General features: G+C 48.2%; 1 protein-coding gene and 1 pseudogene across 1 annotated transcript; both read right to left on the bottom strand.

Annotated features, from left to right (window-relative positions):
- Positions 1-449: 449 nt before the first annotated feature.
- On the bottom strand, positions 450-3,116 carry LOC149324365 (uncharacterized; annotated as a pseudogene).
- A 7,730-nt stretch (positions 3,117-10,846) lies between these two features.
- On the bottom strand, positions 10,847-11,911 carry LOC149324364 (uncharacterized). The gene has a single exon (XM_089565576.1). It carries the CDS (start codon positions 11,894-11,896, stop codon positions 10,847-10,849), a length of 1,050 nt encoding a protein of 349 aa, XP_089421702.1. The 5' UTR covers positions 11,897-11,911.
- Positions 11,912-13,156: the final 1,245 nt, after the last annotated feature.

Below are 13,156 nucleotides of genomic sequence, written 5' to 3'. Positions count from 1 at the left end.
GTTCAGGTAAGTGAATATGACAGGTCACAATATTGCATGGCAACTACAGGCAAATGTCGAACGCCTCTTTATTCAGGTACAACATGTCGCAGATACGGACGAGGAACTCTGTCGAAAGGGCTTTTGGCATCTGGAAAAGAAGATTTCCATGTCTAGACATGAAGCTGCAGATTGCAACAACAACACCTGTAATCGTCATCACAGCATGTGCTGCTTTACACAACTTTGGCCGCGCCCACTCATGTGATGAAATGCCTCCTGCTCTCCTGCAATCGGACACATGCAACCCTCAGCAGCCATGCCCAGCTTTGCAAGCTCAACAGCCACGTCCCATTGACTCAGCGAGTGGCTTCAGGACACGAGCAAGCATTATTCAGCAGCATTTCTCATAGTGTGGCAAAGCAAAACAAACATGGCACGCACCTTCAGAGTACAATAATTCTCTTTGTTTATTGACTGCTATTTTTTATAGCGGCCATTTGGAGCTTTAAGAGCTCTAATTTGGCCCTCTTATTGGCACATTTCAGCTCATGTGCTTCTTTTGCCTGCTTCATGTGAAGCGCATGTTCGGCTCTCATGAGGTTCATTTTTAGTATGTGCTCTTTCCTCTTTCTTCGATTGTCGTCTTCAACAGGTTTAAGGCGTGCGCCAAGCTGTCCCTCAACAGCTGTCTGCTTAGCGGTCTTCCTGCGCTGCACTGAAGCATGGCTGGAAGTGTTTGTGGCAGTGGTTGCGGGGCAGCTGCTACTTCTCCAGGCGGCTGCAGTGCTTCAGCTGCAGGCGGTGTATTTTCCGTGTCTTCGACACACTCCACCTGGCTGCTGCCACCGCTGGGGCTCGCTGCAGTGTCCCACTGATGATAGGTCATATCTGCAAAAACATTTGTAACAGTCAGTTTTCATCACAACTCATGATCACCACATGCATAAAAGCAGACTTTACACAGTGTAAACAGACAATTTTTGGTCTCACTTGTCCTAGCAAGCAGCTTCAGGCATTTACGAGTCGTCGCTGTACATTGTTGAGAGCACAATTTCAAAGCCTGTACTTTGCAAGTGTAGTATTGGTCAGCATGTGTGTGCTTTATGAAATGCAATAAATTTTTAATACTGCAGCCCGCCTATTCCAGCTGGCCTTTTGTCTTCTTATACCTATGACTCATATGACAATCAACTGGCAGCAGTTTTGGCTACCCTTGTCGAAATCATCTAGGTGCACAAGAGAAACAGTGGTTTCGCTGGGATCTGCTTAAAATGGTTTTTTTTTCTAGCTACATAATGGTACGGCTGACTGGTGGCGTCAATACAACTATGTGCAGGGCACTGTCACTGTCATCACTAACGTTGACGAAAAAATAAGTGGGTTATCTGGACAAGCAGTGCCGACAGAAGTGACAGAATGACGATTACAAGGCATTCTTTGTATTTTTAGACGATATGTTAATGGTTGTGTTAGTTCGGGGCGTGGGAGCCCCGCATGCGAGGAACCTCTCAACACGGTTGCTGGGTGGAGACTGGGGTTTATTGCTGAAGAGAGAGAGAGGGAGCGAGCGTACAAGAGCGCACTTCCGCTGCTGTGGGAATGCAGACGGTCACGGTAAGGGAATGAGGAATGCGTCAGTCGACGGGGCTGTGGGGATCAGATGTCGTGGGGGAGACGCCTGCTTGCTTTTGTGGGTGCTAGCTTTTGTGTGGGAGCGGCCGGCCCGCGCTTGTTTCTTGGAAGCGGGCGGCGAGTATGCGCGGAGGAGGCAAGGGCTGTTGGAGCGGCCTGGCGTCGCTTGGTCGACGAACACGACACGATACTTTCTGTATTTATTGCAAGCAAAGCAGTAAATTCCTCAGTTGCCAGTCAGTGCTGTTTCTGTGTGTTTCTCGACTGTGTCCTGTCCCTGCGCACTGTTTTAAGTAGAAAAATGAACCAACTGGCCCCACTACTTCCCATGGTGCGACACTTGTTCCGCTAAATATAACCAGTAATCTGGGAATGATTTTGTTCACGACAAACATACTCCAATGAAAGCATATGCGACATGTGAAAGCAGGAAATTGTTGATGGAATCTGCATAAGAGCACAAAGGAGTAGTTACAACAAACACAAGCAGCACTGAATCACGACGTCCTGAAATCGATGCATCAACAGTGTCATTAGTGTGACCAGCAGTGAACACGTAGAGCCACCCCATATTGTGTTTTCGTTAAAACAAGCAATCTGCTCATATGCATTCCTCTCATGAGATTTTGCTGCAGCTCCTTTCCTTGTCTATCTCTGCTCGCTGGCATATAACAGACAACTGGGCCAAACAACTGCCCTGGCAGAACACATACCGTTGGACAGCTCAAGCGGCTCCGCTTGCATTGATTCGAGCAAGGCGGCGACGTCGGGTGTGCACCCTGGTCGGGAGGCGACCGCGTGGCGCGCGCGGTCACTGTCGAACGGGTTGTGCAACCGCGTCGACAAGTGGGACGCCGCAGCACCAACTCGCTCCAGCTCGTCGGTCATCTGACTTTCTGGCGCGCTGCCACCTCCTGGGGGAAAAAAAAAACCGCCCGGTTCATCATTAGTAGTGATGCAGTCTTTGTTTTTAACTACCTACAGATGATCAGCGTAGTGCACGCGATGGCGAGCACGATACGCGGCATGAAAGATAAGACGTCGAAGCACATTGTGAACACACGCATGTATGATATCACACAGTCAAGCAACTTCTCATGTCGGCTATCAACTGAAAAGCAAACTAACACGGCTGGGGAGCAGTCTTGGCCAAAATCAAGGAGCCTGGCTATCAGCAAACAGAAAAGAGAATCAAGCTAATAAAGACCAGAGAAAACAGAGGAGCTCACCTGTCGCAAACACTCCCTTCGTGTCAGCGGCATTTGCCTTCTTCCATTTTTCTTTTAAATTGTCCCAGCATTTGCGCAGTTGGCTCTCCGTTCGGTAACGGATGTTGGGCCGGCAGTTTATTCGTCCGTGATCACCTTTCAAGTTTTCTTCTTTTTTTCCAGGGAAACTCCGTCTGTTCGTTTGCTCTCCACTACCGCGGTGTACTTATTGCAGAGTTCAGTAAGAACGTTGCGCTCTCCTTCAGTAAAATTTACGCGTTTTTTAGCCTCCATATCTTTTTTTTTTGTTCTAAATAAAAACTGAACAGAAATTGAACGCAGAATCTAACAAGAGTGCAACAAAAAAGGCAAAAAAAATGGAAAAAGTCCAAAAAGAAAAAGAGCGAACCGACGTCGAGAAGCAAACACTCGCAAAAGAGGCGGGCGACGTGAAATCAACAAGCACATTATTGTGACGGCTCATTCCCTTCCCCAGTGCAGGGTAGCCAACCGGAAACCTTTCTGGTTAACATCCCCGCCTTTCCCCCTCTCTGTATCTCTCTCTCTACACTACAGGGTGGCCTGCAAAAGAAGAAAAATGTCAAAATTGGAAAATTGTTTGCCTAAAATCTCTGATGCTTACTTGCAAGCGTGCTAGGAGAAATTTTTATTCACTTTTTGTCGTAGGAACAAATTATACGTGTATCTCCTGATGATTCAAACATAAAAACGCGAGTAGCCTCGCTCCCATATCACCAACATTTTCGGATAGGAGCCCCTTTTCGTAAGGCGCCCTTAAAATCGCGTAAGTTTGGTTTTTGAGGCTGACTTCAGCCTTATCTTACGTTTAAACTTCGGCCCTCCTTGCCGAAGGCCCACTTAACGCTTTAAGGAAAGGAACATTTGTGAATACGGGGTAGGTAGGTAAGGCACCTATATAAGGTAGGTAGGTAAGATAGGTTTTTAAGATATATAGGTAACATAGGTAGGTAGGTAGAAGCATTTTTGGGCAAACTAACCTTTTTATGGTCACCGATAAAGCAGTTGCTGAAGTGTCTTGAAACATCCCTCAATGGATCCCCCTCCTTTGCCTAATCTCCATAGTTGACCAACGACTTCTTATTGATTCAGGGAATTACCCCGAAGAAATGGGGAATAAAACAATTCTGTCGACCAAGGCCATTTATGCGCGAAATCTGAGCTCGAACAATTCACCGGTTTAGCTGTGAATTGCGTTCTACGGCGCGCGTTTAACTTCGGAATACTCTATATAGCTCATACCGCTTCTCACGCGTGATAAGCTGCCACTTGGGGCAGAGCAGGGGATGGAAGGTAGTTTGGTTTGCAGGGGTACCGTCCCTATACCCGTGCCAGTATAGGGGAACTCCTTGCGGAGGACGAAGAACATCGCGAGATCAGGAGCGCGGATTACTAGGCTTTCAAGTTGGAGCCTTTTTATGTATTTCGAACCCCTGACCGCCCTCGACTTCATTCTAGCTTGCGTGGAATGAAATGGTGGCCTTGTTGTAGAGCATCCACCTCGCATTCGGGACGTGCTGCGTGCTATCGCCAGTGCCGCCGGGTCCCCACCGGCTTTTTAAAGGGTACAAAATTTCCCTCAGTCTTGTGCTCGACTTTTCCGGGGAGAGATGCTAGGGAAAGGTGTCCTATACCAAAGTGCTGCGTTTACTGGCCAATGGTTCGCTCCTCCGTCAAGCAATCTGCCTCATGAGGCAAAAGCCCACTTTTGGCCCTTTATACCCCATAGATGGCCTAGTGCTCAGCGCCTCCGGCTTGCAAGTGGGTGGTGCGGCGTTCATTCTCCAGTGCAGCCAAGTACCGACCTGTTTAGCCGTGGGTTTTACAGTACATTCAGTTCGACTGCGAGTGACGTAACCGAATTGGCGCAGGACGCGGTCTGTCATTACATGCAATGCTATTTGCGAGTAATAAACGTCTTCAACATGCTATTTTCAGATTGTACACAAGAGAAATGCTCCTCGCATTGCTTACAGAAGGCCTCGGAGAACACAATTTTGGACCCGAAGTGCATAAACAATCAATGCGATTGTCTTGGATTTGGTATGTATTCGCAGCTGGATCGACCTGCAGGTGACGGCAGAGTCGCTTCGCAGTTATGAATCGGCAGCTACGCCGCCTGCGGAAATGAACGCGGCGGAGGTATTTAGAAAGGGCTTTCGGTCAAAGAAAACGCGCTGTCTACATTAGACGCAGTGTATACTGTTCACAAGTCTTGATTTTCGTCAGAAAAGCGTAGAACGGCCCAATGCTACGGGGAAGAAGCGCTGATTAACGTAAACTACGGAATGACAGAAGCCAACAGCCACAGAAACCAAGGGGCACAGGGGACTTTTTTTTTATTTATTTATTTAATTTGTGGTGTTGATCAATTTAGAATATTACTGAATATGTTATCGCTTAATGCTAATTGATTAGAAAAGCAGAAGAAAAAACAACCACATGCCGCCGGTGGGATCCGAACCCACGACCTCCGAATTACGCGTCCGGTGCTCTACCTCTGAGCTACGGCGACTGCTGTCAAATCTTCTGCTTTCGGGGGTATTTATGTTTACAAGTAACCTAACCTTGAGAGTGTTCATCAGCGCCACCCACGTTCATAAGCGGCGGACGTGGAACGTCCTGAGTTACCGCAGGTGTGACGTAGAACGTCATCGAACGAAGAGGGTGGAAGCTGCGTGATAACCCTCTTATGCTTCCTATGGCGTCAAGGCTGCCAGAACCAAGGCCCTCGCTAATAATAGGCGAGGGCCTTAGCGAGGGCCTCGGTTCTGGCAGCCTTGACGCCATAGGAAGCATAAGAGGGTTCTCACGCCGCTTCCACCCTTTTGGCCCTTTATACCGCATAGATGGCCTAGTGCTCAGCGCCTTTGCCTCTGATGCAGGGGGCGCGGGGTTCATTTTCAGTGCCGCAAGGTACCCACTGGTCTTGCAGTGGGTGCAAGCATGTTCTCATCCTGGTTCTCTACCTTCTTCGGGGTGTCTGGAGTGTATAAGGATTGTGAATTCACGTCGACTACAAGTACCATTATCAAATGGGCGCAGGTCGCTGTCCGGCCTGACATTCAATGCCATTTTCGAGTAATAAATGCCTTCAATATGCTATTTTCAGGGTGTAACCAAGAGGAATGTACTGCGTATTGCTTGAAAGAGGCCCCGGAAAACTTAATGGTGGAGCCGAGGTGCATAAACAATCGCTGCCATTGTCTCCTGGAAACTGGTACGTATTCTCCGGGGGATCAACCTGCAGGTGACGGGAGAGTCACTTCGCAGGAATGAATCGGCAGCTGCGCCGCGTTCGGATATGTACGCGGGGGAGGTGTTTGGAAAGGGCTTTCTGTCAAAGAAAACACGCTGTGTACAATGCACGCCTGATATGCTGCTTAAAAGTTTGGATTTTCATCGGAAAAGTGTAGACTGGCCGAGCGCTACGGGGAGGAAGTGCTCATTAACGGAATATAAGGTACTAGTAGGATGCGGCATAACCCCTGTTTTATTTTTATCTCAGTTTCTTTGTGATGCGTTTTTCTTTTACAGCGCTCAGAGGCCTGGTATATTGCTTGCGTCGCGCTTTGCTAGCAACAGCAGTATTGTTTTGCCTTCGATGTTTCATCAGTGTTCGCGCCGCTGCCTGTCGTCGCGGAAATTATATTTTTACGCGTGTGTCAGACAGGCAAAGTTGGGGCCACTCTCAGCTGGTGCATTTCGGGCTGTGTATTGTAACTAATACTATAGATATATGGACAGATCGTTAGATATAGATACATAGACGGACAGACGGATAGATCTAGATCGATAGAAGTGAAGACACAGAGACAGACGGTACGACTAGTGGGCGGGCAGACAGGCGGCAAAACAAGACGCCTAGGCAAGCGGGCAGGCAGGCAGACAGGTAGGTATGCAGTTAGGCAGGTAGGAAAGTAGGTAGGTAGGTAAGTAGCTAGGTAGCTAGGTAGCTAGGCAGGCAGGCAGGCAGGCAGGTAGGTAGGTAGGTAGGTAGGCAGGCAGGCAGGCAGGCAGTCAGGCAGGCAGGCAGGCAGGCAGGCAGGCAGGCAGGCAGGCAGGCAGGCAGGCAGGCAGGCAGGCAGGCAGGCAGGCAGGCAGGCAGGCAGGCAGGCAGGCAGGCAGGCAGGCAGGCAGGCAGGCAGGCAGGCAGGCAGGCAGGCAGGCAGGCAGCCAGGCAGGCAGGCAAGTAGGTTGGTAGGTAGGAAGGTAGGCAGGTAGAAGGCAGGCAGGTTGGTAGGTACGCAGGTAGGTAGGTAGGTAGGTTGGTAGGTAGCTAGGTAGGTAGGTAGCTAGCTAGGAAGGTAGGTAGGTAGGTAGGTAAGTAGGTGGGCAGGCAGGTAGGCAGCAGGTAGGCAGGCAGGTAGGTAGGCTGGAAGGCAGGTAGGTAGGTAGTATGGTAGGTATGTAGGTAGTTAGGTAGGTATGCAGGCAAGCAGCCAAGTAGGTAGGTAGGCAGGTAAGCAGGTAGGCAGGCAGGCAAGCAGGTAAGTTGGCAGGTAGACAGTCAGGCAGGTATGTAGGGAGGTAGGTAGGTAGGTAGGTTAATAACGCACGTATGTAGGTAGTTTAAGTTAAGGTAATGTAGATAGGTAGGTTAGTGTTAGGTAGGTAGGAAGTGGGTAGGTGACAAGTTGAGGTAAGGTAAGTAGGTAGGTTAAGGTAATATAGGTTCAGGTAAGCAAAGGTAAGGTATGCAGGGGAGGGGAGGGCATGGCAGGCAAATCAGGCAAGGCAGACAGGCAGGCAAGGCAGGCAGTACAGGCAAGGCAGGGAAGGCAGGCAAGGCAAGCAAAGAAGGCAACGCAAGAAAGGCAGGCAAGGCAGGCAAGGCACGCAAGGCACGCAAGGCACGCGAGGCACGCAAGGCACGCAAGGCACGCAAGGCGGGCAAGGCAGGCAAGCAGAAAGGCAGGGAAGGCAGGCAAGCCAAGCAAGGCTGGCAGGTAATGCAGGTCAGGCAGGTCGGGCAGGTAGTTAAGATAGTTTGGTAATGCAGATAGGTAGATGGAGTTTTCGGCATGCTAACCTTTTTGTACTCACCAATAAGTCAGTTGCTGCAGTGTCTTGAAACATCCCTGAAAGGAACCTCCTCCTTTGCCTAATCTCCATTGTTGACCAACGACTTCTTATTGATTTAGGCAAGTACCCCGACGAAATGGGGAATAAAACACTTCTTGCGACCAAACCCGTGCATGCGCCAAATTTGAGCTGGAACATTTCACCGGTTTAGCTGTGAACAGCGTTCTACGCCGCGCGTTTAATTTCGGAATACTCTATATAGCTTCATACCACTTCTCACGCGGGATGAGCTGCCTCTTGGGGCAGAACAGGGGATGGAATGTAGTTGGCTTGGAGGGGTACCGTCTCTAAACCCGTGCCAGCAGCCTCCTTACGGAGGAGGAAAAACATCCCGAGATCAGGAGCGCGGACTACTAGGTTTTCAAGTTGGTCCCTTTTTAAGTATTGCGAACCCCTCACCGCACTCGATTTCATTCCGTCTTGCGTGGAATGAAGTGGTGACCTTGTGGTAGAGCATCCACCTCGTATTCGAGAGCTGCTTCGTGCTATTCCCTGTGACGCCGAGTCCCCACCGGCTTTCTAACGGGAACAATATTTCTCTCGGCATTGTGCTCGACTTTTCCGGGGTTAGATGCTAGGAAAAGGGGTCCGATACCAAACCGTTGCGTTGACGGGCCAATCTTTCGCTCTGTCGTGAACCAATCTCCCCCATGAGGCAAAAGCCCACTTTTTGCCCTTTATACCGTAGAGATGGCGTAGGTGTCAGTGCCTCCGCCTCGCAAGTGGGAGGCGCGGGGATGAATCTCCAGTGCAGCCAAGTACCCACCGGTTTTGCGGTGGGTTTTACAGTGTCTTCAGGTCGACTGCAAGTGATATTTTCAATTGGGCGCAGGACGCTGTCTGTCGTTACGTGCAATGCTATTTGCGAGTAATAAACGCCTTCAACATGCTATTTTCAGTGTGCACACAAGAGAACTGTACTGCGTATTGCTCACACAAGGCCTCGATAAACACACTTTTGGACCCGAAGTGCACAAACAATGGCTGCTATTGCTTCCTGGGAGTTGGTACGTATTCGCCGCTGGATCGACCTGCAGGTGACGGCAGAGCCGCTTCGCAGTTATGAATCAGCAGTTACGCCGCCTGCGGAAATGTACGCGGCGGAAGTGTTTAGAAAGGGCTTTCTGACAAAAAAAAAAAAACTCGCTGTCTACAATGAACGCATCATATGCTGCTTAAAAGTTTCGATTTTCTTACGTTACCGGAAGAAGCGCTCATTAACGGAAAATAGGGGACTGACATGCAGCCGCATAAGCCCTGTACTATTTTTGACTCAGTTTCTTTTCGACGCGTTTTTCTTGTACAGCGGTCAGGGGCCTGGCATCTTTGCGTCGCACTTTGCTAACAGACATCAGCATTGTTTCTCGTTCGAAGCTTCATCAGTATTCGCGCCGCTGCCTGTCGTCGCGGAAATTATATTTTTTACGCGTGCGCCAGACAGGCAAAGTTATTGTCACTCACAGATTGTGCGTTTCGGGCCGTGAATTTTGACTAATACTATTGATAGATGGACAGATCGAGATAAGACCGGTAATCGAGGTCCGATGACCATTTTTTCTTTTCAATTAACATTTTATATGTGGTGGGCAAATGTGTCCACACAAAGGAATGAACGTTAGTTTTGCAAGAAACTTCGTAGTTTACTCGGAAACAAATCGTACGTCACAAGAGGTGGAAAATGTCGTTTTTGCCACTTCGAAAAGTTGCCAGTTTGGAGCCTCATTGCATGCACAATAAATTTTTTGCGCACAACAGCGTTTTTTGAAAAACTCTCTGCAACTTTTCTTATCCACAACAATAACAAAAAGTTTTCTTGCTCTGTCATACTTTTCAGTAAAAAATTTCAAACTTGGCTTCTGAAGCTACGCGGTGCGAAAAAGGCACTTTTCAGGGCAGCCTTAGGGCAAGATGCCTAAAGATCTCGTCCCTAAATATTTTTATCCATATTTTGCGGCTCTTTTTGCACACCTCAGGCAAGTTCTGTAGCTCTGTTCTGTAGCCTCATAATTGGCCAAAGTTCAAAAACGTCAAAAAAGTGACAACTTTGACTTGAATTTAAAAAAAAAACATCATCATCGAATTTCGTTTAAATTTGCTTGAATAATCCTAAATGCTTGATAATTCTGAGGCACCAGAAAAGTGTTGCATTATATTGTTTCAAATTACAAAAATAAACACGAAAATGAGTTCACATTTTTGTTATCTAGAATTGCTTATTACTGGCTCTTAGAAATAGTATCTGTCAGAAATTTCATTTAGCACTCACCGCACGTGGTTACATTTTATTTACCGCAATAGCTTGCAGAGCTTCTATTCGCTTGTTAGCGGCGTTCTTAATGCGTCAAAGTGAGAATAAATGCGCTATTTCGCCTGACGTCTCAAGAACTGGCTGGTGGCGGTCAAACGTATTTTATGTTCTCTAATTTGTCATCGTAACGTCCATTGGTATCTATCATTTCTCGATGCTTAGAAAACAATTTATGTATAAAGTTAATATTAATGTGTTTCTGAACCCGACGTTTCCGAACCTGCATCTCTTTACCTCTGTGTTCAGTGGTTCTACAGGGCACTGTCAGGAGACAAAACGTCGTTTTCTGAGGGCAACAATTTATCTGCAAGGTGTTTAAACAGGAGGAATTTTAATCAGGAGGCAATTTGCAAATTCGATGCCACTTCATGTGCAGATTGCAATTCAGAAAATTGTAACAAGAAATAACCAGCAGCAGTTGATTTCGGTTTGCGCACAGTGTACTCTCCAGCACGAAGCACAAACCAGATCACAGTCTCTTCCATTCCGAAGCAGCGGTGGAGGCCGCGTAGGATGCACTGCCTTCATTTGACTGAACGTACTTCCACCTGTGGAGCGTCTGAACTCCAGGCACTTTCTTTGCCATTTTCCATTATTCCTTCTTCATTTCGCGAAAGTCTGCAAGCTCCCTTTGTGGGAGCTCCAGAATGGTGATGTTCTTTAGCGTTCCTTGAACTGCGTCTACGAAGCCGCTGGCTGTTTGTATGGCCTCACTTGCAGGCTTCCGCAAATTGTGGTGTGATGCTCGATGTTTCCCTAGACCACCAACGCCGTCGCCAGCATTTTTGCCGTGACCTGCGGCCGAAAACATCCATTTCGTCTCTTGACACTCACTGCGTTGTAGCTCATGAAACTGATATTTATTCTTGAAGTGAGCGGGAGCCCCGTCGCTCACATATGTTATGTTGTTGTAGATTGGTGCATTGTCTTCGAAGTGTGCTTTGATTTTCGACAGAGCCAAGCATGCATGAGCTGAATCGTGAGGCATATCGTTGGAAATAACGGCGTAGTTCCGAGTCGATTTTCTTGACGTGACAACGCACGTAAATACGGTTACCTGCTTTTTCTGCCAATGGTACGCTTGTACTGCGTCTGGAAGCACAACTGTCCATTTTTCGGGGAAATCAAAATGCAAAACAATTGCACCTCTCTTGCAGTTGTGTTTTTCTTCATCTATTGCTCTTGCTTGCACAGATCTTATATAGTTGTGGGGAATCCATTTCATGGCCATTCTTTGAAATTCTCTCATGAAAGATGAAGCGGACAAAGTTTTTTTAACTAGCTCACCGTGTTCCCATGTAGCAATCAAAACCTCATCCTCGCTGCTCATTTCAAAATTTTCTGAAGTGAAAATGCCATCTTGCGGAGAGTGCTCACAATTCCTGAGGAAACATGACGCAGAGGGTTCTTGGCATACGCAGAGACTCTGAATATCTTCTGGAGAAAGCGACCTTCCGGACGCGTTCTGCAGTCCCACGAGGCACAGTTGAAAGTTTGCACAGCACACGCAAACACACACTTCCCATTGTGGCGAGCATTTCGCCCACTTAGGACGCAAAGATATAAACTTTGTGAGGCCAACCTGGGAGGCAGGGTGAGCTTGCTTGTAGAGGCGGTATGCTTCTCGCAAGGACCGCGTCATGAAGCGTTTAGGTACCGATTCCTTCTCTCCCTCCTTTTCGATTCTCACAACATCCTTTCTGTTCGGAGTCTGTCCAGAGCAATCGAGTTCATCCATGGTGTAATATTCTAAAACGGCGGTAATGTCTTCCTGTTGTAGTCTGCATCTTGTAAATCTCTCTTGTGTTGACCATACGCCTTCTTCATCCACCATCTTTTTCGATTTTCGGATAACGTACCTCGTTGCCTCTGGAATAACTTCCTGCACATATTTCACGGTTAGGTTGCTTGGTAGCAGTGTTAGCAGCTGGCAACGCTCTTGAAAGGACGCACACCTTTTGTAGGCTGCATGTAGGTTGTCTTCCCAGCTGGTGCACTGCGCACACTTTTCTTCTGAGGCGCGCGAAGTCTCTGGAATATTATACGCTGCCTGTATCCCCGATCGGATTTTCGTCACCATAGCTCTTGCTACGTCTTCCTGCTTTCGCTTTGCATAGGGAAGTCTGAGACGCTTTTTTAGAGTGCTCGGTGGCTCTAGGGGCTAAACTTCGGAGGTAAGGCTGACACTGGAGTTTAAATTTTCTACGATTTCTTCCCCAGGGCGGAATTCATCGAATGTTCGTTAGACTATCCCTGCATATTATCTATGTCTTCCTTGAACCGACGGTAACAATTCTGACAGATGAAGTCGCTTTCTCATACTCGGAGAGCTTCTTCGGGAAGTAGAACTTTTTTGAGACAAGCGAGATTGAGTGCCTTTACACTGCGAAAATTACGTCCTTTTCCAATCTGGTGTTTGTGCCTTTTGTGTAGTCGGCACAAAACGTTCGCCGCGGAAATTTCTTCATGAATGCAAAAGCTCACCGTTTCCGAAGATTATCGCGAGAAGGAAGAACAGGTGACATGCAGGGCCCGGGGATGCTTTTCCAAGAAGATGATATGGACAGATGGATGGATTTTTAGCACAGGCTGCGCACCGTCGACACTGATGCTGTCTCGGTGTGGCGTACGAGCTGAGACTGAGACTCCAAATATGCTTGTCGAGGAAGCCTTCCAGCGTTGATAAAACACATGAGAGCAGACAACACCCCCACCGTCCACCAGGCCTGCAAAACGACGCGCGAAGCTCGAGATCCGAACAACATCCGCTCATCGCTACGACGGGCTGTCTCGGTCGAAGGTCAAAGGCCGAGACATAACTGCCAGGCGTTCAGGAAAGCGGTGTGTTGCGCTGGGAAGACGATAGTGGTGGCTAAAGGCTCGGTGCGGCCGCGGCGGCACA

This window comes from Amblyomma mixtum, unplaced genomic scaffold (assembly GCF_055824585.1).
Source record: "Amblyomma mixtum isolate Tamu unplaced genomic scaffold, ASM5582458v1 scaffold_46, whole genome shotgun sequence".
NCBI lineage: Eukaryota > Metazoa > Arthropoda > Arachnida > Ixodida > Ixodidae > Amblyomma > Amblyomma mixtum.
Note: the sequence above shows the minus strand (reverse complement) of the source record. Positions and strands in the feature narration are given on the sequence as shown.